At 53.7% G+C, this 27,679-nt stretch overlaps 1 protein-coding gene across 1 annotated transcript; it reads right to left on the reverse strand.

The window, feature by feature from the left end:
• Positions 1–309: 309 nt before the first annotated feature.
• LOC122693203 (translation initiation factor IF-2-like) lies at positions 310–27,309 on the reverse strand. Its single transcript, XM_043900765.1, has 5 exons — positions 27,284–27,309; positions 24,773–25,127; positions 23,014–23,593; positions 6,968–7,058; positions 310–4,446 (listed from the first exon to the last, which is right to left on the reverse strand). The coding sequence occupies exons 1-5, from the start codon at positions 27,307–27,309 to the stop codon at positions 4,377–4,379; spliced, it is 1,122 nt and encodes a 373-aa protein (XP_043756700.1). The 3' UTR covers positions 310–4,376.
• Positions 27,310–27,679: the final 370 nt, after the last annotated feature.

The raw sequence follows: 27,679 nt of genomic DNA on the forward strand, positions 1-27,679 counted from the left end.
AAAATAAAAAGATGAAACTTTTCTTCCCTGTGACTCTTATGATCTACTTTTTAAAAAAAAACAAGTACAGCTGATTTACAATATTGTGTTAAGGATCTCTCTCATGTGCTCAGTCGTGCCCAACTCTGTGACCGTGTGGACTGTAGCCCACCAGGCTCCTCTATGGGATTTCCTAGGCAAGAATACTGGAGTGGCACCTTCTGTGATGGCCCACACTCCGTCTGTGCAGTGTGTTTCTCTCTGAATAAATCCACTTCTTACCTATCAAAACAAAAATACTGGAGTGGATTGCTATTTCCTACTCCACGGGATTTTCCCAACCCAGGGATTGAATCCACGTCTCTTGCGTCTCCCGCATTGACAGGTGGGTTCTTTACCACTGCGCTACCTGGGAAGCCCATTTCCTAACTTTCAAAAATACCATACAGTGGTGTTAGCTATAACCGTCATGTTGTATCCTTAGATATTTGTCTTATAACTGAAAGTTTGTACTTTTAACTGACCGCCTCCATTTCCCCCTCCCCACAGCACCCAACCCTTGCACAGATAACAAATCTTTTTTTTCTATGCATTTGGCCTTCTGTTTGTTTTAGGTTGCACACACACATATATATGTGATTATAGTATTTGTCTGACCGATTTTACCTGGCGTATTGCCCTCAAGGTCTACTCATGTTGTCACAAATGGCAGTATTTCCTTCTTTTTATGACTAATATTCCATTGCATGCATGTATATAATTGTGCGTGGGCATACCAGTGTCTTTATCCATTCATCTGTCAATTGTTGGCATGTCTTGGCTGTTGCAAATAATACTGCTATGAACATGGGGGTAGATATCCCTTTGACATAGTATTTTCATTTGCTTTAGATATATTCCCAGTAGTGGAATTGCTGGATCATATGATAGTTCCACATATAGTAGTTCTATCTTTAATTTTTTGAGGAATCCCATGCTGTTTTCCATACTGGCTACACCAATTTACATTCCCACTGACAGTGCATTCTCCACTTATCAGTCTTTGGATGACTGTCATTGTAACAGGTGTGAGGTGATGTCTCACTGTGGTTTTTTCATTCCCCTCATTAGTGATGTTGAGCATCTTTTCATGTACCTGTTGGCCACTTCTTTGTTTATTCAGGTCCTGTGTTAATTATAGCATCATCATTATTACTTTGCTATGGACTTGTAGTTCTTGATATATTTCGAATATTAACCCCTTTCAGATATATGGTTTGCAAATATTTTTTCCTATTTCATAGGTTGTCTTTTCATTTTATTATTTCTTTTGTTGTATAGAAGCGTTTTAGTCCGATATAGTCCCACTTGGTTTTGATGCTTGTGTTTTAGGTGTCATATCTAAAAAAATCACTGCCAAGACCCATGTCAAGCTTTTCCCCTGTTTTCTTCTAAGAGTTTTATGGTTTCCAGTTTTGCATTTAAGTGTTTGATTCACTTTGATTTTTGTGAAAACTGTGATCCATAATGGACATTTCTAATAAAGAAGGCTTTTGGAAACTGAGTATATGAGCAGATGAAGGGATGAGTGAGGCCCTAGGAAGGACACTGTGAAAACGGATGTTTGCCAAGACAGACTCCTGCAGAACACACCCCAGTGGGTTCAGATGTCAGCCAAGGACAGAGGGCAAAATGTGAAGCCAGGCCTGGGGGCTAGGGGGCAGTGGGCCAACTCCGTTTGCTCATTCAGTGGGTGTCTGTTAATCACCTACCTTGTGCAGGCAGCAGGCACCTGGGATGCATGAGCAGCACATGAATCCCCCGCCCTTGGGGAGCTCATATCCAGGGTTAGTATAATGTGTGGAGAGCAGCAGTGACCCCTGGGGGAACCTGGCCTGTGTGTCCCCAAGCCTGCATCTTCCTAGGAATGTGTTTATAATAATATTAACTGCAATAATGGCAGTGATCATTTATAAAGAACGTATAGTCAAGACCATTTGTTTTTTAAAATTATTTTTGGCTGCCCTGGGTCTCTAATGAGGTGCAGGAGCTCTTTGTTGCTGGCCTCAGGCTTTTTCTAGTTGCAGGCTCTTCCTTGTTGCATGCAAACAAGCTCCTTGTTGCAGTGGATTCTTTTGTTGAGGAGCACGGGCTCTAGAGGGTGGGCTTAGTTACCCTGTGGCATGTGGGATCTTTCCAGACCAAGGATCAAACCCATGTCCCCTAAGTTGGCAGGTGTATTATTCACCACTGGCCCACAAGGTAAGACCCAAGACCATTTCAGTTTTAAGTAGCAGAAATGCAACTTGAACTGGCTTAGGCAACTGAAATGGAAAAATTTTGCATATGTATTAATTTTTAAAAATACCAGGGGTTCCTTAGCTGCTGGCATGGTGGATCGGGAGCTCCAAGGCCATCACCAGAGTCTGTGTACTGCTCCATCTCGTCTTTGTTATCTTCTGATGTCACTGCACTGACGTCATTCTCACATGTCCAAACAGTAAAAAATGGCCTCGGGTACCTCCAGGCTAAGGATCTCAGCAGAGAGCAAACAGCTCTTTCCTTATTCCAGAAACTTGAGGGGACTGGTCTGACTTGGGTCTCATGCCCAAACCTGATCCAATCCTGTGGTCAATACTGAGATGTGTGGATTGGCCTGGATCTGGCAGTAGGGGTGGGACAGCCCTATTTACCCAGTAGGGACAGAAGGAGGGGTGCTTCTCAAAAGAAAGCAGGACCTCTGTTGGACACATGGTCTCCACAATGCCCTCCCCTCACTCTGCTTTAGGCACAAACCTAGTGTCCATCAGGCATCTCCACACTTCAGGGGGTGAGACCATTCTTATCCCCCTTGTACAGATGGGGAAGGCAGCTCAGAGAGGCTGAGTACCTTGCCAGCATCACATACCCAGCGAGTGATGGATAAGGAGCATGGACTGTTTTGTATTGGACAGAGGTTAGCGGGGGAGGCCACAGTCTCTGACCTACAGCATGGAGTCAGGATTTGACTGATTAGACCCAGGGAGAGATGAAGGGGACACCTTTATCGCTGGCATCTCTGATGGTGAATTTGACACCATTCATATTTCCTCTTCAGTCCCCAACCGCATGGCCAAGACCCGTCGTGTATCTGTCCTCTTGTTCAGCATTCACCGAGGCCGTGCAGTGCAGACACAGGAGTCAGACTGCAGAGTTCCCTAGAAAGTGGGCCCTCTGGCAAGGGATTAAGGGCTGATACATTAACTTGGAAGTGGAATTCCAGGGCAGCTAGAGGGAGGGATAAGAGAAAGGAGGTCGGGAAGAACAGGAAGCAAAGCAAGGTGATGTGTAACCACTGTACAACAAACCCCATCTGGAAAAATGTGCCTCAAATGGTCCAAGGGAGGGAGGATGAAGGAATTTATCCTCCCGTCTCATCTGCTGTTTCCAAACTCAGTCCAGCTGCTTGCAAATCAACACCCAAGAAGCAGTTGTCGATAGAAAGTTCCTTTTAATCAGGATGCCGGCAGTCTGGGGAGATGGTGCACTTGGGTGTTCCGCCAAAACCACCTCTGAAGAGTCTGCCGTGGAAGTTTCTAAGGGGAAAAAGGGAAGTCAGCTCAGATAATCACTGATGGAGGGGGTCAGAGGTGTCATGATCGCCAGCTGTGTGCCGGCTTGTCGACTTCTTGTGATCTTTCATGTTAGTGCTATCTTGTTCCCACCATTTGTTCGTGAGATTACCGAAGGGGAAGCTGGGGAAGAGATCTGGTCACCTGGTAATTACTTATTCTTCTTTTCTACTTCTTTGATCTGTGGGAAGAACCAGCAGGTTAGGCAAGGTATTGTGTGATCTAAAGATCTGAAAGGTGTGCTAGGTTACTGACAACAGGGCCTCCTGCAGAGAGTTCTTTCCTGCCGAAGGTGCTGACGCTACCACTCAAAGTGCATCCCGAGAACTCCCTCCCTCCACGTGTATGGTGCGACTTCTCCAGCCTCTTTGGCCATTCGGGATCCAGCCCCCTTACCCTGGCCTGTGGTCTGGGAGGGGTCAGCTTCAGCTGTGGGACAAGAAGCCAGGAATCTGGTGGACAGAGGGGCTCCAGAGGTACCCAGGTATGCAGTACACCCACATCCCAGTAAAGTGGGGATAACAGTACCTCCCCGCGGGTTGCTGAGAAGACTTGCGAAAATGCCTGTAAAGCACTTAGTAGTGTCTGGCTCCCAGGAGGTGAGCTGGACTGACCATTAGTTGGTTTTGCCTGGAGGTTCTTGGGCGGAGCTTCACTGAAGGGTGCGGTGGTTGAGCTTTTTCAGGCAGAACTCTCTTCTGTGGTGAGCTGGCTCAAAGGAAGGGAAGGCTGTATTGAACCACAAAACTGCGGGGCCCAGAGGTGCATCCAGCTTCAGCACAGTTGGACCAGGAGTGACTCTGGGTCTCAGGAGAAATGACCCAGGTTGATGCATAATATGGGCATCGAGGAAATGCTCTCCTCAACCTCCAGGGACCTGAACCAAGAGAAGATTGAATGAATCTCTAGGACAAAGGCAGGTCAGTGGTTGTTTGGGGTCAGGAGGGCTGACCATAAAGGGGAATAAGGAACTTGAAATGTTCTACAACTCGATTGCAATAGTAGTTACAAGGGTGTACACATTTGAAAAAACTCATGAATTGGACATTTAAAATGGGTGCATGTAAAGTATAGCTTAAAGTTGATTTTTTTAAAATGAGATCAAAGAAAAATATAGCTTTCTTAGGACCCTATGACAGAAACCCAACTCAGGATAGTTTTAGAAAAAATGAAATGCATTCATTGGCTCATATAATTAGATTAGTCCAGAGATGTGGTTAGTTTCAGGCATGGCTGGGTCCAGGGGCTTACTGATATCTGGACAGCATACTTTTTCCACCTCTTGACTCTTTCCTCTTTGTTGGCTTCGTCCTCAAGTGGAGAACAGGAGTGGTTACCAGAAGTTCCATCAACTTGGCAACTCCCATGAAAAGTGAATGCCTCTTTCCCTGTGGCTGCTGCAGAAATCCCAAGTGGGGCATCTCAGTGTCCAGCTGGGACACATGCCAGCCTCTAAAGCCAGGGGATGGGGCTGGCCCCATGCAAACCTCAGGGGTGGGGAGGAGTAACCCCCAGAGGAAAACATGAAAGGGCAGAGGACCTTGGGTCAGGAAAACCAACTGATGGTTCTCACCTCTCTCCAGGTACCCAGAAGGCAGTGTTATCACCCATTCCTACCTCCAGACACCTCCACTCCCCAGGGGCCAGGCCGTCAGGGATGGGCCCCAGACTCATTCAAGACCCAAGGCTGCTTTTCTGCCATCTCACAGGCTGTGTGTGTTAGCTAAATATAAGAGTCAAAACAGAAAGTGAGCAGTAATCTCTTCCCCACCAGCCAAGGCAAACAGAGGGCTATTCCTGACTGTGCTGGGCCGTCCATCTGCACCCCAAGGAGGCTGGTGGGGAGGGAGGAGCTCTGGCCCAGAGGGAGGCCATGAAGCTGACGGCATCCGGACCTGTAGGATGAACCCCAGTGAGGGGGAGGATGCCTCCCTGGGCCTCAAGGGCCAGACGAGAGGAGCAAAGGGACAAGGAGGGCAGCTACTTAGTCCAGAACCACCATCCTAACAGGGTCTGGCCAAGGGCAGGAAGGCCAGAGAGGAGACTGCAGGAAAGGTCATCTTTGTAGAGATCACAAACAGAAGAGACTATGCAATGCCTGAAGACCTACACTTGCTTCCTGAGCAGCATGGCTGGCGTGAAATGAACATGCTGTCCACACGGATACCTCCAGGTCAGAACACTGGACTGGGTAGCCGTTCCCTTCTCTTCTCTTCCCTTCTCCAGGGGATCTTTCCAACCCAGGGATCGCACCCGGGTCTCCTGCAACGCAGGCGGATTCTTTACCAACTGAGCTACTAGGGAAGCCAGCTTTACCCAAGCCTCAGGCTAAATGATTGCCCCTCATACAAACACCCACCAACTCCAGGAGCTCAAAGTTCTGTCTTCAGCGTGGCTGCTTGAGGCTTCCAGTTAAGCTGAGGTTACTTCTGACCCAAGTAAGCAAGGTTGCTTAGGGTCACCCCCCACCCAGATCCCTAAGAAATATGGGCAAGAGAAGACCAAGCTGAGGGGTCCCCCTCCCCTTCTCCCACCATGCTGCTGGCTGAGCCGGCCAGCGTAACCATGCTGTCTTCTGGGAAGCAGGTTAAATGGATGTCGTTGCCGCCAAGAGCATGTACTTGGCAGCAGAGCTGGTGGGGAGCAGAGCGGGAGCCAGACGGAGGAGACAGCCCAGGCCCAGCAAGGGAAGGCGTGGCCCAGGCCCGGGTCCTACCCACCAGGGCAAGCCTGGGGGCCAGGCCCAGAGCTGCTGGGCCTTGTGGGGGGCGTGCTTAGCCCCCAGCTCCCATCTCTGCTGTTATGTCCAGGCCCTTCGGTCCTGCGGACCGGCCCAGGAACAGAGACACTTCCTGGAGCTGACAGTGCGCCTGCCTGCTACTTCCCTGCACTGGCAGCTTGCCCAGGCGGCTCTCAGGCCAGGCTCCGGGAGTCCAGCTCTGCAGGAACAAGGGAGGGGCAGGGAGGCGCCCCCAGCAAGCGTCCTGACCCTGAGGGCTGCCAGCTCAGAGCAAGGCCCCGATGAGCAAGCCCCACACAGGCTGGGTGTCAGCCTGCCAGCAAGGAGCAGGGGCCAGTGGGCCTCCGCCACCCCTCAGCTGTGAGACCTGGGCCATGCCTTTTATGAGTTCTGCAAACAGGGTTAAACCCTGCCCTGCTCAGAACTGGGATCCTCGGCAGCATGCAGGCTGATGGGGGCAGACTGTGGATCTAAGCTGGCCACGTACACACTCGGCATTTGGGGAATTAGGGGCTGACCACCCAGCCTCCCCGGGGGGCAGACACCTCCTCCGTGAGACAGTGGCATTTACCCACCCACCTCAGGAGGTTGTGATGACCACATCTGGTTCTAACGACATATGCTTACTATAAATAGCAATTCTAGAAAGAGCACTGGCCTTGGAGTTAGAAACTGCAGGTCTATACCCCAGCTTGGCCGCATCCTTGCTATGTGTCCTCTGGGGAGTCTCCTGAGCCTCCGTCCTCCGTCTGTAAAGTGAGGATCAAAAGTGACAGTGAGCAGCAGAGAACATCCTGGAAGTGAAAGGCTGTCAGCGGCAAATGGCCCAGTCTCCTCCATCAGGTCCTGAAGGAAGGGCTGGAGGAAATCACTAACTTGTGAGTGTGGAGCTGGCTAGGAGTTCCCTGGCCACTTAATAGAATCACCTGAGGAACAGAAGGAAAACAAAGATCCCAGGGCCTGGGTCCCTCCCAACACCCAGCAATTCAGATCCAACTGGTCTTGGCATGGGAGGTGGCGCTGACATTTTTTAAACGTTAAGTGATTCTTCTGGGTGACCAGTCGGGAAGCGGTGCAGCAGCTTTACTTAGAACTCAACTGGGACACAGCCCACATTTTTGCTTGTTGTTGTTGTTTGGCTCTGGCTTGCAGGATCTTAATTCCCTAACCAGGGATCAAACCTGTGCCCCCTTAGAGGAAGCACACAGTCCTCACCACTGGATGGGCCAGGAAAAGTCCCAGAGCTCACGTTTCTAGCACCCTCCCCAGTCTCTGTTTAGAGAGAGAAACCCCGTGCTGCCCCAGTATCCTCCAACGAACTTCCTGGCTGGAGGCGAACTTCCGTCCCCAGTCCACTTGGCAGAAAGAAAATCAGAGACTTTCTGCCTCCTGATGGGCCCAAGGCCATCACGCAAATGAGTTACAAGCCCTCCTCCTTTCGGAAGCCCCACTCCTGCTAACTGGGTGAAGGATGCACAGGTGGGGCTAGTGGTAAAGAACCCACCTGCCAACGCAGGAGACCTTAGAGACGTGAGTTCAATGCCTGGGTCAAGAAGATCCCCTGGAAGGGGAAATGGCAACCCACTCCAGTATTCTTGCCCGGAGAATCCCATAGACAAGTGGGGCTTGGTGGGCTACAGTCCATAAGGTCACAAAGAGTCAGAGTCACTACTGAAGCAACTTTGCACGCATGCTCGTACATGCAAAGAGGAAAAAAAATCCTGGAAGACTCTCTAGCCAACAGGATCTCTAGGTATGGGCACCTATAAGCCTCTTTCATCCTTCTGCATTTTTGAAATGTTCTACACTTGGAAAGCAGTTCTTATATGATTGAGGGAAAACCAGTAATGTTTTGCTTCTTATGTATTGTCTTTTTTAAAAATTGATTTTTTTTTTCCAGATGTTTTGGGATAAAGAACCAGAAAAACACTCTGGAGCAGGAGGTTCATGGGGATAGAAGGGAGGGACAGCTGAGTGGACATTAGCAAATGCTTAGCTATGAGGGAGGATGGGATGTGTTCTGTGGCCCTATGTCCACCTACGATGTGAGAACTGCATTTCATGAAAGCCTCGCCCACCTCTAGAAAAGAAGTAATAAACATCACCACCATCCCCGCCCCCCGCCCCCCGCCCATGTTAACCTTTACCTTGGAGCCAGCCATCCCTTCCCCTGGACAGAAGAATGTTGAAGCTCCTTAAAAACTGTCTCTGGGGCTGGGGTGGAGACACAGCTGGGATCACAGGTCCCGAGGAGGAGGAGGGGACGGCTGGGGCTGGCCAGGAGGAAGGCGGGTCCTGGCGGTCAGGGTCCCACACACGGCCATCTTCTCAGGTGACAGGAGCTTGCCAGTCAGCACCTGGGGAGGGAGCCTGAGCAATACCTTAAGGATGAACTTCCTCTGCTGACCTGGGAGACCAGTGAGACCCCCCGGGGGGTACCTTGGGAGCAGGTTCAGCCCTGCTTACTGCCTGGCCACCTCCCCAGCCTCAGCAAGAGTGGACAATTGTGTAGCTGTGGCATTTAGTGACATCCTTGTTGAATGGTGTTCTTGTGTTCAGGAAGACATGTCACCAACTTGTATTTCTGCTTGACCATCCCCCAGGAACCCCAGTTCTACCCAAAACATCCAAAATAACTCGTTGAGGCACCTGCTGGGCAAGGTGGAAACCCAGGAAGTGAGATGGGGTAGAGACCACCTGCCCAAGAGAAAGCAGGCTCTAGGGTCAACAGCTGCAGGGAAGACCTTGGTCCACTGCAGGCAGATTTGCAAAACGGCCAGCTCAGTGGTCTCAGGGTGCATGCTGAAGCTCCTCCTGTTTTAAAACAGTGCCCCTAAATGGGGCTTCCCAGGTGGCTCAGTGGTAAAGAATCTGCCTGCCAATGTGGGAGACACAGGTTCAATCCCTGGGTCGAGAAGATCCCCTGGAGGAGGAAATGGCAACCCGCTCCAGTATTCCTGCCTGGAAAGCTCCATGGACAGAGGAATCGGGCAGGCTACTGTCCACGGGGTCATCAAGAGTAGGACATGACTTAGCCCTGGGTACACCTGCCCTTGAAGCCCCCCTTCCCTCAGGTTGTAATGTGCAGCTGGGTTCTGGGGACCCTTCACTGCGCACAAACCAGGGAGACCTTGCATTCTCCTGGGCTCCCATCTGTGCGTGAGTGTCCCGATGCCCAGCCTACCCCATCCTCCACCCAAAAAGATGTTATAAAATTACATGCCAATCAATGCACCAACCAACAAAACATTAAATCATCAGCAAATCCCCCTACAGTCTCATTTCAGGACGACGCGGGAGGACACGCCAGCTGAACCCCAGGTAGTTCTCCCCATCCCAGGGGGGCCAGGTGGGCAAGGGCTGGGCTGGGGCCGCTGCCCGATGCACACTGCAAGAACAATAAGGATTTTTAGGGGCATTATGACTGAGTCAGAAAACACAGCTGCCCCTGAAAGTCCCTCATTTTTCTTGCTGTCCTCGAGCACTCTCCAGGTGAGGAAGGAGTTAGCCAGCTGACCCAGGTGAACCAAGGTAGAAACGGTGACCCCCTCCCCGACACTGGCCCACCCCTCCAGCCCACAGGAAGCTCTGTGGCAGGTGGGGTGGCTGCAGGGTCTCCATGGTGGCACAATTCTCAGCCTGGACAGCAGCTGGCTTCACTGCCCCACGCCCCAGGCAGTCCCAGGAGAGACCAGCCCTTGGTCTACCCAGAGCCAACTTGGAACCCAGCATCTTCTGTCCACAAGGAGCCACAGGCTAGAATCCTGGCAGAACCCCAAGTGGATGAGGGGGTCCCGAGGGATAGGTCATCTGGCCTCTGTCAGAGCTGCAGAGGCTCAGCTCCCAGCATTAGGGCCCCAGACTAGGAAGACTCCAGCTGGCCACTCCCATAGACCCCAGACCTTTGGCATCCTCAGAATGCCACCGGTCACCGGTAACCCATCACCTGAAGCTAGGCCATCCCACCCAGGGCTGGGCTCAGCTGGCCGCTGGGAGCCTGCCCTACCCAGCCGGGCACTGCACCCACTCCTCAGGGGCCCCCAGTCACCGGCCCCCCCGTGGGTGCAGCAGGACACGTGGCTTTTCAGAACAGGGCGGACCCTGCTGTAAAGTACGTCCCACAGGGAACAGACCAGGCTCCACTACCAGCTTACTTGCTGTGGGATGGCGTCTAAGTTGCTTAGATTCTGTGTGCCTCGGCTTGCACATGGGTAAATAGAACGAATGGCCTCTTTTGCAGGGTGATGTGAGGACGGAAGGAAGGAAAGCATACAAAGGTTTGGGCTGGCCCCCAACACAATGTCTTCCCCTATCCAAGCAGCTTCCCCCTTGCCCTCAGACCCCAAGAGCTGGGCCAGGCTCCCTGGGAGTCTCCGAGGACTCAGGCAGTGCAGAATTCCTCCCTCTAGGAGGGGCAGGTGGAGATGGGGTGTTGGGGCACAGGCCTTGGTGCTCCGTCAGCTCTAATGCTGCACCGTCTTCCCACACCCCAGGGTCCGGCCTTGTTCAGACGGAGAACACCTGTGCCAAATCCCAGCTGCCTCTCAAAGCTACATTATAGCAGCTGTTACCTCACTACAACTTTCAGCCCTAACCAAGATCATCATGCATATACTCCACCAGCAAAAGCCAAACTGTCGGGCTTCGCTGGTGGCTCAGTGAAAAAGAATCCGCCTGCCGATGCAGAGGACACAGGTTCAATCCCTGATCCAAGAAGATCCCACATGCTGCAGAGCAACTAAGCCCATGTGTCCCAACCATCGAGCCTACGCTCTAAAGCCCAGGAACCGCAACTGATGACCCCACGCACTGCTACTTTGAACCGCTGCCCCCCAGAGCCCAAGCTCCATGTCAAGAGAAGCCTCCATGATGAGAAACCCAAGCACCGGCACTGGAGCAGCCCCCGCCTGCTGCAACTAGAGAAGAGCCCGCGTGGCAGTGAAGACCCAGCACCACCAAAGATAAATTTTAAATGAAAATTTTTTTTTTTTTAAAGCCAAACCGTCTCTACACTCTAGGATCCAAACCTGCATCACTCAGCAACATGACCACATCCAAAGAAGCCCCTGCCTTCGGTCTGCACAGCCTTGGCCTGAGGGGGCCCTGCGGTCTGGGTGCTACGGCTCCGGTGCAGAAGAACAGATGAGGAGGACGAAAAGGGTCAGCTGGCCGCTTAGCAACCAAGAACCTCAGCCAAGCTTCTAAACCCTTCTGTGCTCCAAGATCAGGGTAATGAGAGACCGCCCTGGTGGTTTGGTGGCTAAGACTCTGTGCTCCTAATGCAGGGGGCCTGGGTTCGATCCCTGGTCAGGGAACTAGATCCTGTGCACTGCAACAAAAGGTCTCACATGCCGCACCTAAGACTTGGTGCAGCCAAATAAATACTTAACAAAAAAAATCAGTGTAACTACGTATTTCATGGTGTTGCTAGAAGGATTAAATGAGTCAGTGCCTATAAAGGCTTAGAGCTGTGCCCAGCATCGAGATTTCCAGAGTCAGCAATCACTACCATGCCTGCTTTGTGCTTCAAGGTTCAGCTCACCTTTCCTGACCCCAGCCCCCCCACCCCCCCAGTTAGAGCCCCATCTTCTCGGTGCTCCCCGACTCCACACTCATCACATGGCTTTGCCTATTCCCCCACCCCCGCCCCTCCCAGCACCGACCTGGAACCACCCACATGACAATTCCTTGCACTTATTAACAATGGTGACTCTGGGGTCCCAGAGGTCCACCCAGGGGCCCTGGAGTCTGCGCTGCTAACAGTCTCCTGGTGTGGTTCACAGGGTCACGCAAGTCTGAGAAGCACCACTCTGGGCCCTCTTACCACCACGGTACAGGCAGTGCCTGGCCCAGGTGCTCAGTAACAAGGTGAGGTTTGGGGGATGGGGGTGCCCTGGATAGTGGCCAGAGGACCCCCCACACCGTGCTAGTGTGTGACGGGGACCTCCCTGGGCTTGGCTCTGACATCACCAAACACACCAGCCCCCAGCCTGGTTCCCCTCAGCCCTCCCACTGAGTTGAACTCTCGCTGCTGATTGGGGGCGGGGGGCGCTGCACCCTTCTGCTGGGGGCTGAAAAGTCATCAAGGCTTCTGAGGGAGCTGCCGAGCACGGGGGCTCCACCCCAAAATTGCCAGCAAATCACAAAACCGTGATGGAAGGAAAAGAAAAGGCCAAGCCCTTGTTTGCAGCTTGAGAAAGTCCCACCTGGACTAGGGAAGGAGGTGGTGGAGCAGAGGTGGCAGAATGTCCTGGAAGGAGCTGCTGGGCACAGCCAGGGCCCATGGCAGGGGTGGCTGAGCGGGGTGGGCCTGGAGGAGCTGGGCACAGGGGCGCTCAGCTTAGGGGCGTGGGCTCTGTAAGGTGCTGCCCTCCTTCCAGCCACCCAGCCCCCTGCCCCCAGGTCAGCCTGCCGTAGGGGTGAGAGTCAGAGGTCTTGGCTGGATTTGGGCCTCCACTGCGATGGAAAGCCTTCTTGGACTCGCTGGCGCATCCACCCTTGCTGGCCACTCTGGGGCTGGGATGAACACAGTCAGGAGACCTGAGCTCCTGGGTTTACGTTCACTCATCTCTCTGCCAGAAATTCTCTGGCTGAGAACACCTCCTAAACACTCACTCTCACCCCCTCAGATCCCCCCCACGCCCCACGAGCGCCAGCCCTGCCTGGCCCGATGCTGATGGCCCCTGTACCCTGAGGTTAGCTCAACCCCCGAAACACTCATCGGCGGGTGGAGGTGCAAGTGCCCCTTGGCAAGGCTGGACCGGAGCCCAAATGCATTCATCTACATGAACACCCACTCCCTTGAACCAGGCCGGTCCAGGGAGCGCGGCGCCTCCCTTTCAGCCATGTTTCCAGAGCATGCGAGAGGCAGACACCAGGGGGTGGGCACTGCCTCATCTCTTTACTGCAGACGGCACTGGGGCAGGGAAACAAACTGACCAGGCCTGTAGACGGCAGGGCTAACAGATGGGGAAACGTCTAGGCTTAGGGTGTGTTTATCCTCCTCACAGGAATCAGCCAACTGTGGACCCCCAGGCCAGACCCACTACCACATTCACTGTTTTATCAGAACACAGGTACTCATTCATTTACATGGTGAGGCTCAAGTGGTAAAGAATCCACCTGCAATGCAGGAGACACAGGAGACGTGGGTTCGATCCCTGGGTCGGGAAGATCCCCTGGAGGAGGAAATGGCAACCCACTCTAGTATTCTTGCCTACAAAATCCTGGGGACAGAGGAGCCTGGCGGGCTACGGTCCATGGAGTCGCAAAGAGTCACACATGACTGAGCGCGCACACACAAATATCCCACGGGGAGGATTCACCATAATGTATCTTACTGTTTTCTTTATGTTGTTTCTAAACTTCCACTGTTAAAATAATAAGCATAGCGAATATCTTTTTTTGTCTTCAGCACTTTGTATCATGGATTCTAGGAAATGGAAGAGAAGAGAGTTGCAACAGAGGCCCCATGGCTCCCAGAGCCTAAAATATTTACTATTTGGCTTTCCCAAACAAAGCTGGCCAATGCTTACTGCTGACCAGCATTCACTCCGCACCTAGGAGGCTCCAGGCGCCCCGCTGGGTAGCGAGGATGTAACAGTGAGCAAAACCTGGTGAGCCTTCGTGGAGTTCAAGGTCTGGGGGGAGAGGGCTCTGCAGGCCTCGGGTCCAGCCGCCTTTGTCAGGCGCATGCTCCTACTCCAGGACTGCATCTTCTTACCCCAAACCTTCTGGCCCGACGTGCTGCAGAAGTTTTCAGGTCTTAGAAAGATAACATGGTGCACAGGCCACATACTGTGCAACACACCAGCAGAGCAGCACCCCCCGCCCCCCTGAAATTGCACGAAGGAACAGCTCTGCAGGGAAAGCCATGAAGATTCATGCTCCCCGGGAGAAATCTAGACTCAAGTCAGTTTGGGTCAAGAATTCCCATGAAATTCGTTATAAAAACAACGTTTGGTTTTCAGAGTTTAGAATTTGGGATAAAGGACTTGGGGCTTGCCCCGGGCACTGTTACCAAATGGGAACTGAGTCCATTCCTTGGTCGTGGTTGGAGGTGCCCACCCCTGCAGGCTGCCCCCTCTCCTTGCCAAGCCTCCTGGCACAGGAAGCACACACAAGGCACAAAGTGAATGAATGCAGATCATCACAAATTTTTTTTTTTTTTGGGTCCAAAGGACAGCTACCAACGTTACTGCTGAAAAATGTACAAAAGTAGCATTTAAACCCCACCTTCATCTGCCTGCTGCACTGTCAGGAGCAGAGAGAAGCCATCATGAGTGAGAAATGTTTCCAACTCTACTCAGGACAAGGAAAATAAAACTGTTTTCTGGCCACTGTTGCTGCCTAACAGCAGGCAAATTAGGTATTCTGTGGGGAGCAGGTGAGTAGGTGGCAGCCAGAACTGAAAACCCATGATCTTTCCCCTCATGTACGTCCTTGTGGCCAAAGTTTCATTGGAAATCTAAAATAATTTATCTCATCACAAATTCCTAACAGTTAATTAGAAAAATGTACTAATTGGATACAGATGAGACTGCTGGCTGGCATCACCAATTTACTGGACATGAATTTGAGCAAACTCCGGGAGATAGTGGAGGACAGAGGAGCCTGGCATGCTGTAGTCCATAGGGTCACAAAGAGTCGGACATGACTTAGCGGCTAAATACTACTAATTGGGTAATCTGGTTTCAGACGTTCTAATTATACTCCTGTGTGGGGGGTGTGGAATCAAAAAACATATATAAAATAATAGCACTTTTCCCCCAAAATGTAAAGTATCTAAAGTTTAAGATTGAATAAAAAAATTGCACACACCTCAAATCCTGACAATGAAAGAATATTTTAGTATCTATAAATAGTGCAGTTCTTCTGCATTAAAGGGTGCTATCTGAAAAGGATTTTGGCGACAATTCCCATCAGATGTCCTAGAATTAAATGGATATCCCCCTTTTTAAGGCAACGCGGTTTTAATGAAAGGTCCTACCCTATTTCTTAATAAGAGCACACCCACGAATGACTCCCAGAAATTTCCTCATCGCCTGAGATTTCTAAACCAACCGCAAATTGGGAAAGAGGTGCTGGACACCCCTGGTGATCTGTACCAATACCACGGGCACTCGGCAGGTTTCTAGGAGGAGTTTTACTCCAGGAGTGATGAGCAGGCGTTCTTAGCCTGCCTGACATAAGGCCTGGGGGAAGAAGATCAGAGGGGATGGCGGCCGCTCTCAGCAGGTGAGAGCCCGGTAGGCAAGTATCTGGAAGGTGGCGGTGATCAGGGGGAGGGCCGAGCAAACCCTTCCAACCAACCGAGGGCCGCCTCGCCCTCCAGGACTATATTTAGTCAGGGCTGGCGGCCCCAGCAGGGCGGGGCCCGGGGGAGGCCCAGGCCGGCCACCTGCACAAACCCCAGCGCCTGCCGCCCTGCCGGCATCTCGGTGGGGACGTGCTGGGGCACCACGACTGCTGCTGCCCAGCCACCGGCACCCTCGCTGACATTTCCTCCAGCCCTCTGCCGGGCACGTGCCACCCATCTGACTGACAGATCTGGCCCACGACAAGGGAGGGGGCGTGCGGGGCCGCGGCCGGCAGGGACGCTGGCCAGGAGAGTTAGTTTCACTTTCTAGTTTTCTTCCCTGGGTCGCCTCTCACCCAGACGGCAGAAAACGTCCTTGAAATGCCAAGGGAGAGAGGAATCTTCAAAAATGTTCCCTGTCGTTGTCTTTTTTTTTTTTATTTTCTCCCTCCCAAGGTCATTGTTTGCCTCTGAAGACCGGGTTAACAGCCTTTGGTGAAAACCCCAACTACGTAACTTCGGTCCCCGGGGCTGCTGAGCCCTAATATGATTACACATCTAAATGCAATAAACGGGGCAAAGTGGTATTATTTTTCTGGGAAAAACCAACATCATAAAAGGGTCTTTATTGAATCAAGGGCCGGTGAACTGTTCTCTTGCCTAATTATGGCTCCCCAGTGAATGGGGCTGGGTTTCCAGGCAGGACGCCTTACAGCTCTCCAGCCCAAAGGGCGACGGGATATTTGTCAGGACTTGTCTCATCACAACAAAATCCACCGAGAGGACGATGGAAGGGAGGATGCCAAGGCAGGCTGGCCGCAGCCCCCCTCCCCCACCCACCAGCTCTGGAAACAGGGGGAGCTGGTTCTTGGGGCCCTGCTTCTGTTTTAAGGCGTGTCCTCCTCGCGGCTCCATCCTCACCTCTTATGTTCAAAGTCAGGATCCTAGACCCTGCTCCTTCCACTGTCAAAGCTTAAGTAATTTCCCAGCGTCCCGACACTGCCCACTCTATCCCCAGCTCTATAGAAAAGGCCCATTGTGGAAATGTGATATTTTGCAGATGTTTTAACATTCAGCGATTTGGCCGAGGTTCACATGCACCCAGACCTGGGCGACAAAGCAACCACCTGCTATCCCCAGACACGGGAGGAGAGGCAGGGCTGGGGGGCTAGATGGACCGAGGCTCAGCCCAGGGCGGGAGGAAGCCTCCGCACTGCCCAGCTGGGAGCAAGTGGGCTGGTTGACTTTTCCCAGATACACAGGGGTCTGGCCAGGCAAGTTGGAGACCAACATTTTGCTTATACGCAAGTCCTGGTTCCAAATAGCTGTTGAATCGCCCTCTTGGTTCCAAGAGCAAAGACAGTTTTTTTTTTCCCCCATGTTCTTAAGCTCACAACAGCAAGCTCCCTAGGAAAGGATTCTCAAGAACAGTATCCCGATGCTCTCACTTCAGTTCAGTTGCTCAGTCATGTCTGACTCTTTGCGACCCCATGGACTGTGGCAAGCCAGGCCTCCCTGTCCATCACCAGCTCCCGGAGTTTACGCATATGCTCTCACTTACAAGTGATCAAATGAACTCACAACCGGAAGAATCTGTGACTTTGCGCCCCACCCTCCCCTCTTAGGGTATACCAGGCCTATCTCTGCGAAGAAATGGGAACCCCCACCCCACCCCCACATGGCTTTTCTTGCAGGGTTTTCTCCCCAGACAGCAAAGTGGCAAGGAGGCTTGCCAGGCTCAGGGTGTACTTCCCTGACCTCACTGAGGTTCCTTCACTGGCCCCATAGATCCTGGGGTGAGCTATAGAGTCACTTAAGAACAGCCACTGGGACTCCCCCCCACCCCCACGCTTGGGTCCCCCACCACGAGCCCGCCGGCGTTTCACCCAGGCCTCCTCATGTGACCCCTGTATTGGACTACAGAACGGACATGTATCATCACTGATGGGGAAACAGTCCCAGGAAGGCATGTCACCGGTCCAAGGTCACCCAGCTAGTCCAGGGAAGAGAGCCTATAAAGCTATCGCCCTTTCCCCAACGCCTGCCTTCAGCCTCCTGCGAAACCAGTTTCCGTCAACATGTAAGCAGCGCTGCAACTGACCTGTTTTCAGAAGGGTTGGGGGAGGAGGTCTGCCTCATAGTTGGAAGGGCCAAACTTAAGCCTCAGTCACCCAAGGAGGAGAAGCCAGCGTTTCTCCTTGAGCCCCACACACCCCAGGGCAGAAATCCAGTGCGAGGAAGCTCGTTTCGTGAGAATGAACCACAAAATCCTCAAAGACGGATCCAAATCTCCCAGTTGCACATCTCAGTTTTGCTCCCAACCCTCCCAGGGTCCCAGGCCCGTGCCCTCCTCTGCACCTCCAGGCAGGCTGCCGCTGGGCTCCAGACCTTAGGATGTTTAGGCTACAAGGGGTATGCGCTGTATTCGGTGCAGACCCCACTTGACAGAAAAAGGGGGATCTCAGGTCCAGAGTGGCAGAGCTGAGATTAAAATCAGGCAATGGTTCTTTCCACATAGCACCTCCTTCCCCAGTCCTCCTGGGCAGCCAACACAAGGGGTCTGGCTCCAGGGCAATTTCAAAATTCCCCAGAGCCTGCCAGAGGGGAGGAGGGAGAGGGGAGGGAGCGCTCAGTGGGTAAGAAGTCACCTGCCCGGTGTCCCCGCAAACCCTGCCCACTGCCCTGGGCTGGAGGGATTAGGGTCTACCTCAACCGCCAGTTTGAAATGCAGAATAAAAACACCACTAAGTCATAAAAAGGGCTTTTCCTGGTGGCTCAGTGGTAAAGAATCTGCCTGCTAATGCAAGAGAAAGTAGGTTTGATCCCTGAGTGGGGAAGATCCCCTGGGGAAGGAAATGGCAACCCACTCCAGTACTCTTGGTCTGGGAAATCCCATGGACAGAGGAGCCTGGCGGGCTACAGTCCGTGGGGTCACAAAGCAACTAAAACAACAACAAGGCCACAAAAAAGCATAAGGAAGTCCAAGGAAATCCTATTTTTTAACTTCCCATGCTGATTACTCTGCAGCACTTTTTGGAATATCAAAGTACTTCCTTCCCCTCCCTCAGCCCCTCGATTCTGCACCCTGTTCGACTGGTCCCACTAGCGTGTATCTGGCTGGCCAAGTTGGTCAAGAAGGTCAAGGTGGTCAGTGAGTGAGCAGGCCAAGAGCAGTTGTGGCAATTTGTCTTTCCTGGGGGCCTCCTTGGGACCTTTCAGGCTGGACGCATGGCAGAGTGGATGTGCGAGGTGGCCACTTCTGCACGCCCAGGGCTCCTTTAAGGAAGCAGACCCACCCACCTCCCTGTTCATAGCTCACTGGGGGCTGGCTCCAATCCAGGAGGCTCTACTGCACCTAGAAGGCTGAGCTTCCCACTCCCTCAGCACAGGAGGCAGTTGTGAGATCCTGGGGGAGTCTTGCCCCTCAGAGTTGCAGCCTCAGCTATAACAAGAAGACACACCACACCCCTCATCTGCTCTCAGAACTGGGGTACTGACAGGAATGGGCAGGAGGGGCCATGACCGTCTTACCCACGGTTGTCACCCCAGCCTGGCCCAGGCCCTGGCATGTGGTTGGTGGACAATAGGCTCCGACAGGGGAAGGGGGTCCCAGACATCACCCCGCTTTAGGATTACAAAGCTGCTGTTCCCAGTGGGTTAAGTAACTTGCCCAAAGCCACGGGCTTATTCAAAATAAGAGGGACTCTTAAAGGTCTACTGGTAAGTGCCAGGCACTTTGCCTGCACTTTTCACATAAGCCTCACCACAGTGTTACAAGGGAGGTCTCAGAACCCTTGTGTACAACAGAAGAAATGGGCACAGAGAAGTTACTTGTTAAAGGCTACCCAGCTGGCAAGCGGCAGTTAGGAGGACTCCAACTCTACCCCCCAGGCTCCTCTGTCCATTGGATTCTCCAAGCAAGAATACCGGAGCGGGTTGCCATGCCCTCCTCCAGGACATCTTTCCACCCCAGGGATTGAACCCAGGTCTCCCACATTGCGCGCGGATTCTTTACCATCTGAGCCACCAGGGAAGCCCAACTCTAGCCTATCTGTACCCCAAATCCACCTTTGTGGCCCTCACACCGGGCTGCTTCAAGAAAAGCCTTCATGGACCCCCAGTGGATCCCTGCTTCTGACAGCTGGGACATCAGTGCACAGACCCGGATCGGGAGCGCTGTCCTTCTGTGTGAAAGCACAGAGACAGGCCAAATATTTACCAGCCCGTGCAGAGCCACAAACCAGCCTGACAGCAGAATCAACTCCGTGCAGGAATGAAGGCCAAGCTGTCGCTACAGAAAGGGGGTGGGGTGGGGTGGGGGGCGGGATCCTGACCGTTGCTGAGGCTTCAGACAGCTTGGCTTTGGTCAGAGGAACTGAACGAGACCTGGGGAGGCAGCTCGGAGGCTGTCTCTACAACTGCCACCGGAGAAACCCTGGAGCGATTTTCAACTATCAGAGTTGCTAGCTAGCCCTTTGGGAAGGAGGTGAGAGGGTCGGCCTCTCCCAACGCTCCTTTGTCCATTCAATCTGGCTGGACAAAAATTGATCTCTCATCTTTTCACAGGCTTGGATATTATTTTTCTTTAAAAAAAAAAAAAAAAAGCTAAATGGGTGAGGTTAATTATTCACCAGGTTGCAATTTACTTAAGAGTCAAGGGAATGCACGTTTCCTTCCAGTAGGCAGGGGGATTTCACAGTCTTCCCTGGGGGTCTGGCTAAAACCCTCCCCTCCCACCAGCTTCCCACCTAGCATTCAGCAGCTTCCTGAAGGCAGCTCCAGGGCAAACAAGTTCCCTGTTTAAGCCACTCCCCCCACCAAGTTTCTAGATATCCAGCTTAGAAGGATGGATTGGGGTGGGGGTGGGGCGGATGGAGGCATCAGCACCAGGAAACTTTGAGAATTCAAAAGGGGCGGGAAATCAAAAAGCTCTCAATTCCTAAATACAACGGCCTAAATCAGCATAGTTTGGCAGCTGGAGACCAGGCCAGTCCAGACCATAGGCGTAGCTGATTCAATCACATCTTGCAAAGGGGGAAAAAAAAAAGGAAAAACCTAATCACTCACTCCCTCACCCCCCAAGAAATGAAGCCCGAGGTGATTCCTAAAAATCCCTGTAACTCTGAGCAGCCCACAAGGATGCGGCACAGACTTAAAGAGAAAAATGCCGGCCACCTGGGCAATCCCTTATTCCCAGGGATTTATGCCCCTCGTCCTCCGTGCCTGTTACCTCCAGGGTGGTTGCAAAGCTTTTCTGTATCTCATTGCTCCAGACCAATCCTGCGGGTGTTTTACGACCACGCAGTATTCTAGAGATTTCCACTTCATTTAAGATACTGATCCCCAGGGCCGGGAGAGGCATGGGTTCAAAGGGAGAACTCTGTTTTCCCAGCCTGACTCAGTACTCCGAACAGACCCTTTTCTTTAATTAGGGAAAACCCTCCAGCTGAGAGCTTCCCAGGTCGCTCAGTGGTAAAGAACCCGCCTGCAATGAAGGAGACCTGGGTTTGATCCCTGGTCGGGAAGATCCCCAGAGAAGGAACTGGCAACCCGCTCCAGCATTCTCGCCTGGAGAATTCCATGGACAGAGGAGCCTGGTGGGCTCCAGTCCGTGGGGTCCTAAAGAGTCGGACATGACTTAGTGACTAAACAACAAACAACAACTCCAGCTGAAGTTCCCACCAGTCCCCTCCCAGACAATTTTCCTCAAAACTGAGTATGTCTGCACGTTTAGATGCATGGCCCTAAGGAAACTCTTTTCTCCCACAATTCTGGCGTTTGCACGGTCCACGGGTTAGAGTTGGCAGGACAAAGCTCACACGGAAAAAATGCCGGTCAACAGCAGTTCTGGGCTCTGCCCACTCCCAGGCTCACGCACCGGCCCAACCCTGCCTGGGTGGCCCCACAGCCCAAGTGTCCCCTCCATTCAGGCCCCTTCATGGCCACTGGAACAGGGACACAGGTGTGGCAGGATTCCAGCGAGGTCTCTACACAGGCCCACAGAAGTCAGAGAAGATTCTGGAAGAACCTTCCACATCCTTGAGAGAGGTGGGCCGACCTGGCAGGGTGGGTTTCTCCCTCCTCCCTGCTTTCAGAAATCTATCCTGTTTTCCAAAGCCAGGAAGAAGGGGGCCCAAAGAGCCCTATTTTGTCAATTGGCCCTTTGCACGGTTCAGGTCACCTCCCGACATGTTCCCAAATGTTTTCCCAAGGTCCCCACTGCCAAGACAGCCCAAACACAATACAAACAAACAAAAATAAACAGAAAGTTCCAACGCCAGGCAGATGCGAGGTTTCAGGGGTTACTGGGGTTTTTCTTTTGCCGGAGGAGATAGAAGCAAAGTTATAGGATAAACAGTTTAAGAAGGGAATTTGAGCAGAAAACTTGAAGAGGACTGGGGGTGGGGGGAGGTCAGCACAATGTTGCCTAGGTCAGGGAACAAAAGGCTGGCCATTAAGAACACACCTACAAAAATGCATCTTTAAAGAAATGGTAGTGCCGCTCGGGGAGAGGGGCTAAACCTCCACATCCTGGCCCGGGGCAACTCTAGTCCTCGCGCGGTCCTCACCACCCTCAAGATCAAGGTGGAGGCTCCGGAAAGCCCAGCAGGGCAGGGCCCCGCAGGCGAATAGGCTCGGCCGGGGAGAAAGAGGGGCCCGTCTCTCCCTTCCCTCCAAGTCGGCCGCGGCCAGGATCCGGCTCCACCCGGAGGACACTAACCGCCCGCAGGGACCAACTCGAAACTCCGAGTGCGTTCCCACCGCTCCTGCCAAGCGCAGGGATCCCTCGAACCTTCCACATAGAGCCCGCGGCGAGCGCGCCCCGCCATCCCGTCTCCGGTGTGGACCCGCGAGGTGCGGCCCGGCCCGGGTCCCCGCCCCGCCTTGGGCACCGAGCTCGCGTCCGCCGGGGAGAAAACGGCGAGGGGCGAGGAGGAGCCGTCGGTCCTGGGGGCCGAGGACTGGGACTTTGTAGGCCAGTTGAACCGACACCTTCATCTCGCCCGCAAAGACCCAGCTCTCAGCTCCCGCGCGTCTCGGATTCGGGCTGCGCCCTCGACGGGCTTCCTGGGGCTGGATCCGGCCGCCCTCTTTCCACGCGCTCGTCTCGGCTGAGGCTCTGGGTTTTCCCCAAGCGGCATCCCCCAAAGGCGGCATCCTGCTCGCCTGACCTCCACCAGCTGGCTCCGAGACCAGCCCTCGAAGGGTTACATGACGCCCAGCGCACGGCGGCGTCCGGGCCGCCGGGGCGCAGGCCGAGGGACAGGGCTGGGGCGGAGGAGGCGGGGGGACCTAGCCTTTCCCCATCCTCCACCGCCAGCCGAGCGCAAGAGTTCCATGCAGAGAAACTTCGCCAAGATCCCACGCCGCGCCCGCGAGGCCCAGCGCCGCGCCGCCTGGGTTACCTGCGCTCAGATATGCCGGGCGCAAGGCCGGCCGGGCCGCTCGCACCACAGGCCGTGCCCCACGCTGCATCTGGGAGTCCGGGGGCGCATCCGCCAGTCGTGCCCGGCACCCCGACGTTCCGGGGACCAGCGCAAGCCGGGTCGGGGGCCGGGGCCTCGCTCGACCCGCCTGGGACCTGGGGGCCGCCGCCGCCGCTTCCCCAAGGAGCGCGAGCCGGGCGCCGCGGGGAGAGAAGCCGGGCGGCGAGACCCCTCGAAAGTTGGGGGAGTTCCTCCCGCTAGCGGCGCGGCCCAAGCTGGCTCCACGTGCTGGTGACACATCAGGAAGGCTGCGCGCCCCAAGGCTCCAGGCGGGCGGACGCGGCCAGCGCCCGCCGCACCGCCTCCCGGAGCCTGGAGGACGCGCCCCGCCCCGGCCCGCCCTCCGCCCGCCCCTCGGCGCCACCGCCCCCGCCCCGGGCCGCCGAGTCCTCTCCAGCCGGCGGCACCGGCGGGAGGACACCCGGGCGGGGTCGGGGAGGCACCGGCGCCCCTTGCCCTGGCCGTCCGCGCCGCTCCGGGGATCGAGTCCGGCCGCGGGCTGCCAGACTCGACAGTCTCAGTGCCTTCCTCCCAGGCACGCAGCGCTTCCCGCCCCCGAGCTCCAGTAATTTTCCTTTTTCCTCCTCGGACCGGTCGGAGGCCGCTGCCAGCGCTTCCTCCCTCGAAGGCCGGCGCCGAGAGCCCCCTGCCGGCCACTCCACTCCTGGGCCGCGTTCCCGGCCCGCCTCAACCTCCCCACCAGGAGCCTGCGGGGCCGGCCAGGCCCTTCTCCTGGGCAAATCAGTTCAGTTCAGTGGCTCAGTGTCCGACTCTTTGCGACCCCATGAATCGCAGCACGCCAGGCCTCCCTGTCCATCACCAACTCCTGGAGATTACTCAAACTCATGTCCAATCAAGGAGATACTAAATGTAAGACGCCAAGCACTGTACCCTGCAGCACTATTTTTGAAACGTTAATTTTCCCCGCCCCCTTCCAGTGACCTGCTGACCACCACCTCTCTTCCTTGCTGTGCTGTCCTAAAGGAAAACCCGAGGTCTTTAGCGGGGAGGGAGTAAGGATGTACGGAAAAGCCTCGAGGCTGAGGGAGAACTTTCCCAAGGCTGGAGAGGGGTTGGAGTTCAGTGGAATCCCCACTGGTGGGGACTTGCTGCCTCACTCATCTCTGGGGGCACCAGGACGTGGGGGAGCAACCGCCTGCCTCACCTGAGACCAGTCTGGAGCATCCCTAGGCCTTCACCAAGATCCCCATCCTCAAGGCGGCCGGGACTCCAGGGACCATGGCAGAGGACGGGAGAGCTCAGTCATTCAGTCCTGTGCAACTCTTTGCCACCCCATGGACTGTAGCCTGCCAGGTTCCCCTGTCCGTGGGATTTCCCCAGGCAAGAACGCTGGGGTGGGTTGTCATTTCCTCCTTCAGAGGATCAAACTCGAGTCTCCTGCATTGGCAAGCAGAATCTTCCCATTGGGCCACCTGGGAAGCCCATGGCAGAGGGAGTGACGGGTAAACCTAAATGACTGAGGTTGAACTTCCCTGCCTCTCTTCAGAGAGAGCCTTGGAGTCAGGTTTAAATAATGAGACATACCTGCTTTGTGGCCCAGGATAGATATTGGCTATGGTCCTGTCTTCTCTTTCCTGGCCTCATCAATCCAAATCATGCCTTAAAACTTCACTGTGGTGGGGGCTGAGTGGTTTATCTGCTCGATTTGCCAGCTCACCCCACACCCCGACATGGAGATCCCAGCACAGGACAGACAGATGTACAGAAGCAGGTGCATCCAGGAAAGCAGATCTGAGAGGATGGAGAGCAGATGGCGGCCAGGCCTGGCAGAGGTGCCCAGTGCTGGGGCATGGCCGGCCGCTGGCCCCAAGCCTCTGTAATCCCCATTTTGTGGGAGCCCAGGATTAGAAGGGAAGAAAGAGGAAGATGCCCTGACATTGCTGGTGATGCTGCGGGTGCTGGCGGGGGTCTGAGGTTCGTGCTCTGCTTTCTCTTCCTCTTTTATTGCTCTCTCTAAATCTGACAGACCCTTTGGATCTCTGAGACTCGAGGAGTCTGGAGGAGCCGGTGTCCTGGGGGGATGAAAGGGCAGGGATGTAATGGGTTTACCCCAGCGCTGATCCCAGAGAAACCGGCAGAAGATTAAGATTTGCTCCCAGAGCTTGAAATCTCCCTGCTACCCCCTGACCACATCAAAGGACATGGCCGTGGGGGGCGCCTAATCCCATCAATGGAATCAAAGCTGGACAAGAAAGGAAATTCTGCAAACTTGTGCAGCGTCAGGACACGGCTCACAAGAGAAAAGATAAGATACAGCAGGGCCCTGGCCTCCTCCGCTAGGGGGTTACGTCCCAGGAAAGGTCCTGAATCAGTCCACAAGCAGACAGGGCCTGTTCTTTGCTTCTTTAGGTGCCCACTGTGGGAAGATCAACCACAAGAATTCAGAAACTGGGCAGTAGGGCTGGGCCTGCCTCCAAGGACAGAACGGGACCCTGAGAGGGCTGGACTCATCTGTGTCTCACAGTTCTGGTGGCTCTCAGCGTTCAGAAAATGCTTTCAGAGAGATGCTCCCTTTTACCACTGTGTCCCCAAAGCCTGGTGTTCATATGTGAGATGTTTTAGGTTAAAAAACAATGTAATGCTGCTGCTGCTGCTAAGTTGCTTCAGTCGTGTCTGACTCTGTGCGACCCCATAGACGGCAGCCCACCAGGCTCCCCCGTCCCTGGGATTCTCCAGGCAAGAACACTGGAGTGGGTTGCCATTTCCTTCTCCAATGCATGAGAGTGAAAAGTACAAGTGAAGTTGCTCAGTCGTGTCCGGCTCTTAGCGACCCCATGGACTGCAGCCCACCATGCTCCTCCGTCCGTGTATTTTCCAGGCAAGAGTACTGGAGTGGGTTGCCATTGCCTTCTCCAAAAAAAACAATGTAATAGATATTTTGAAAAATAATTTCATGAATATTGTTATCATGATGAGGTTCAAATGAGCTAACTCAAAGACCAGTATTTAGCAAATAAGACTGAGTGAGCATGCACGCACAAGTGGTATTCTGCTCTGGCAAAAGTGAGAACAGTGTGTTAGTGGTTCTGTCGGGTCCAATTGTTTTTGATCCCATGGACTGTAGACCACCAGGCTCCTCTGTCCGTGGAATTCTCCAGGCAAGAATACTGGAGTGGGTTGCCATTTCCTTCTCCAGGGGATCTTCCTGACCCAAGGATCGAACCTGGGTCTCCTGCATTGCTAGCGGATTCTTTACTATCTGCGCCACCAGGGAAGCCAAAAAGTGATGACAGTTGCTTGCAAATTACTAATTAGAAAAATGCTCCTTCTGACCATCTTTAGAGAAGCATTGCTTTAGAAGTGTGGCTTTCAAACAGTCAGCCATGCCTCATGGGAGGAAATATATATACGTTTATAAAATGTTTTATAAAACCATTCTTATGCACTCAAATTACTTGATGTTAATCCATTCTGTTCCATGTTAAAAAAAAAAAAAAAACAGCTGCTTGCAAGCTATTCAATTTACTTCCACCTCCTACAGTTTGAAAAAGCCTGCCTTAGAGAACAGGCCATGATGATGATTGCAGCTCTTAGTTGGTGAGAAAATTTTCAGTGCCAAGACCCCGTGCTAAGAGCTCCGTACACTCTCACAATGACTCTAGGTCAGAGGTATTATTATTGCCCACATTTTACAGGTGAAATTACTTGCCAGGGTCAGTCAGCCAGTAAGTGCAGACGGAGAGCAGCCCCTCTCCACCCTGGTCTGCTGCATTCCCCACCAGCATCTTCCAGGAAAGTATCTCAGAAGCGCCCAGTCTCTGGGCATTCACACACCTCTGCTCTGACCCTCCCTCCACGTCTGCCCTGCGGCTCCTCCCATTTCCCCCACCCCCACCATCCACGCACCTACGGGAGTCAGGCTCCTAAGCAAGCTAACCTCAGAGCCCCCAGATGAGGGTGGGAGTGTGGGTGTGACACAGAGGGTCGTCATGTCTCTGCCACCTTGCCCTATATACCCATCCCCATGTCTGGGAGGAATCAACCTGCCTTGGGGTAAAAGTCCCACAGATCGGGAGACACTGACCTTATTCTTGGGCTTCCCTCCCTCTAGATTCTTCCCTAGGCCTCTCCCTGCTACTCTGTTTGAAACCGCAGCCCCCTTTCCATCACTTCTTATCCCCAACTCGGCCTTTCTCTCCTTCCATAGCCCTCCTCCCCTCGAACGCACCGTCTCATTTCCTCATTTGCATACATTCCGTCTCCCTTGCTGATCTTTGCCTCGGTCTTTCAGGATGTGAGCGCCGCAGGGGTAGGTCGTTTCCCCTCTTTCAAATACCACCACTGTACCCCTGTCCACATAATCCACTCTCAGCAAAGATGTGCTGAACGCCTTTCAGTCCTGCACATACTGCCCTAAGAACTGCTTTGCCATTGCTGGATGGGTTTGGCTGCCCCAAACCAGGGCCCCATCCAGAGCCCCCTCTGGACACACACAGAGGCCCAGCCACTCTCTGACACCTGTGATTTCACCCATTTTTCTCTCATAGGGTGACTGCATTCCTCCCAGGGCGGGAGGGCCACATTCACTGTGGCCTCCAAGGCCCAAACCATGCAAGGTATTTAA

Source organism: Cervus elaphus, chromosome 5, assembly GCF_910594005.1.
Source record: "Cervus elaphus chromosome 5, mCerEla1.1, whole genome shotgun sequence".
Lineage (NCBI taxonomy): Eukaryota > Metazoa > Chordata > Mammalia > Artiodactyla > Cervidae > Cervus > Cervus elaphus.

What these genes read in the sequence shown, in the direction of transcription:
- LOC122693203 (XM_043900765.1), bottom strand. Translation starts at nt 27,309, where the DNA reads ATGTATGCAAATGAGGAAATGAGACG. An exon ending in TCTCCATGTCGGGGTGTGGG is followed by an intron (nt 23,594 to 24,772) that starts GTGAGCTGGCAA and finishes CGAGTCTGGCAG; the next exon opens with CCCGCGGCCGGACTCGATCC. An exon ending in CTGCAGTTTCTAACTCCAAG is followed by an intron (nt 4,447 to 6,967) that starts GCCAGTGCTCTT and finishes CTCTTGGTTCAG; the next exon opens with GTCCCTGGAGGTTGAGGAGA.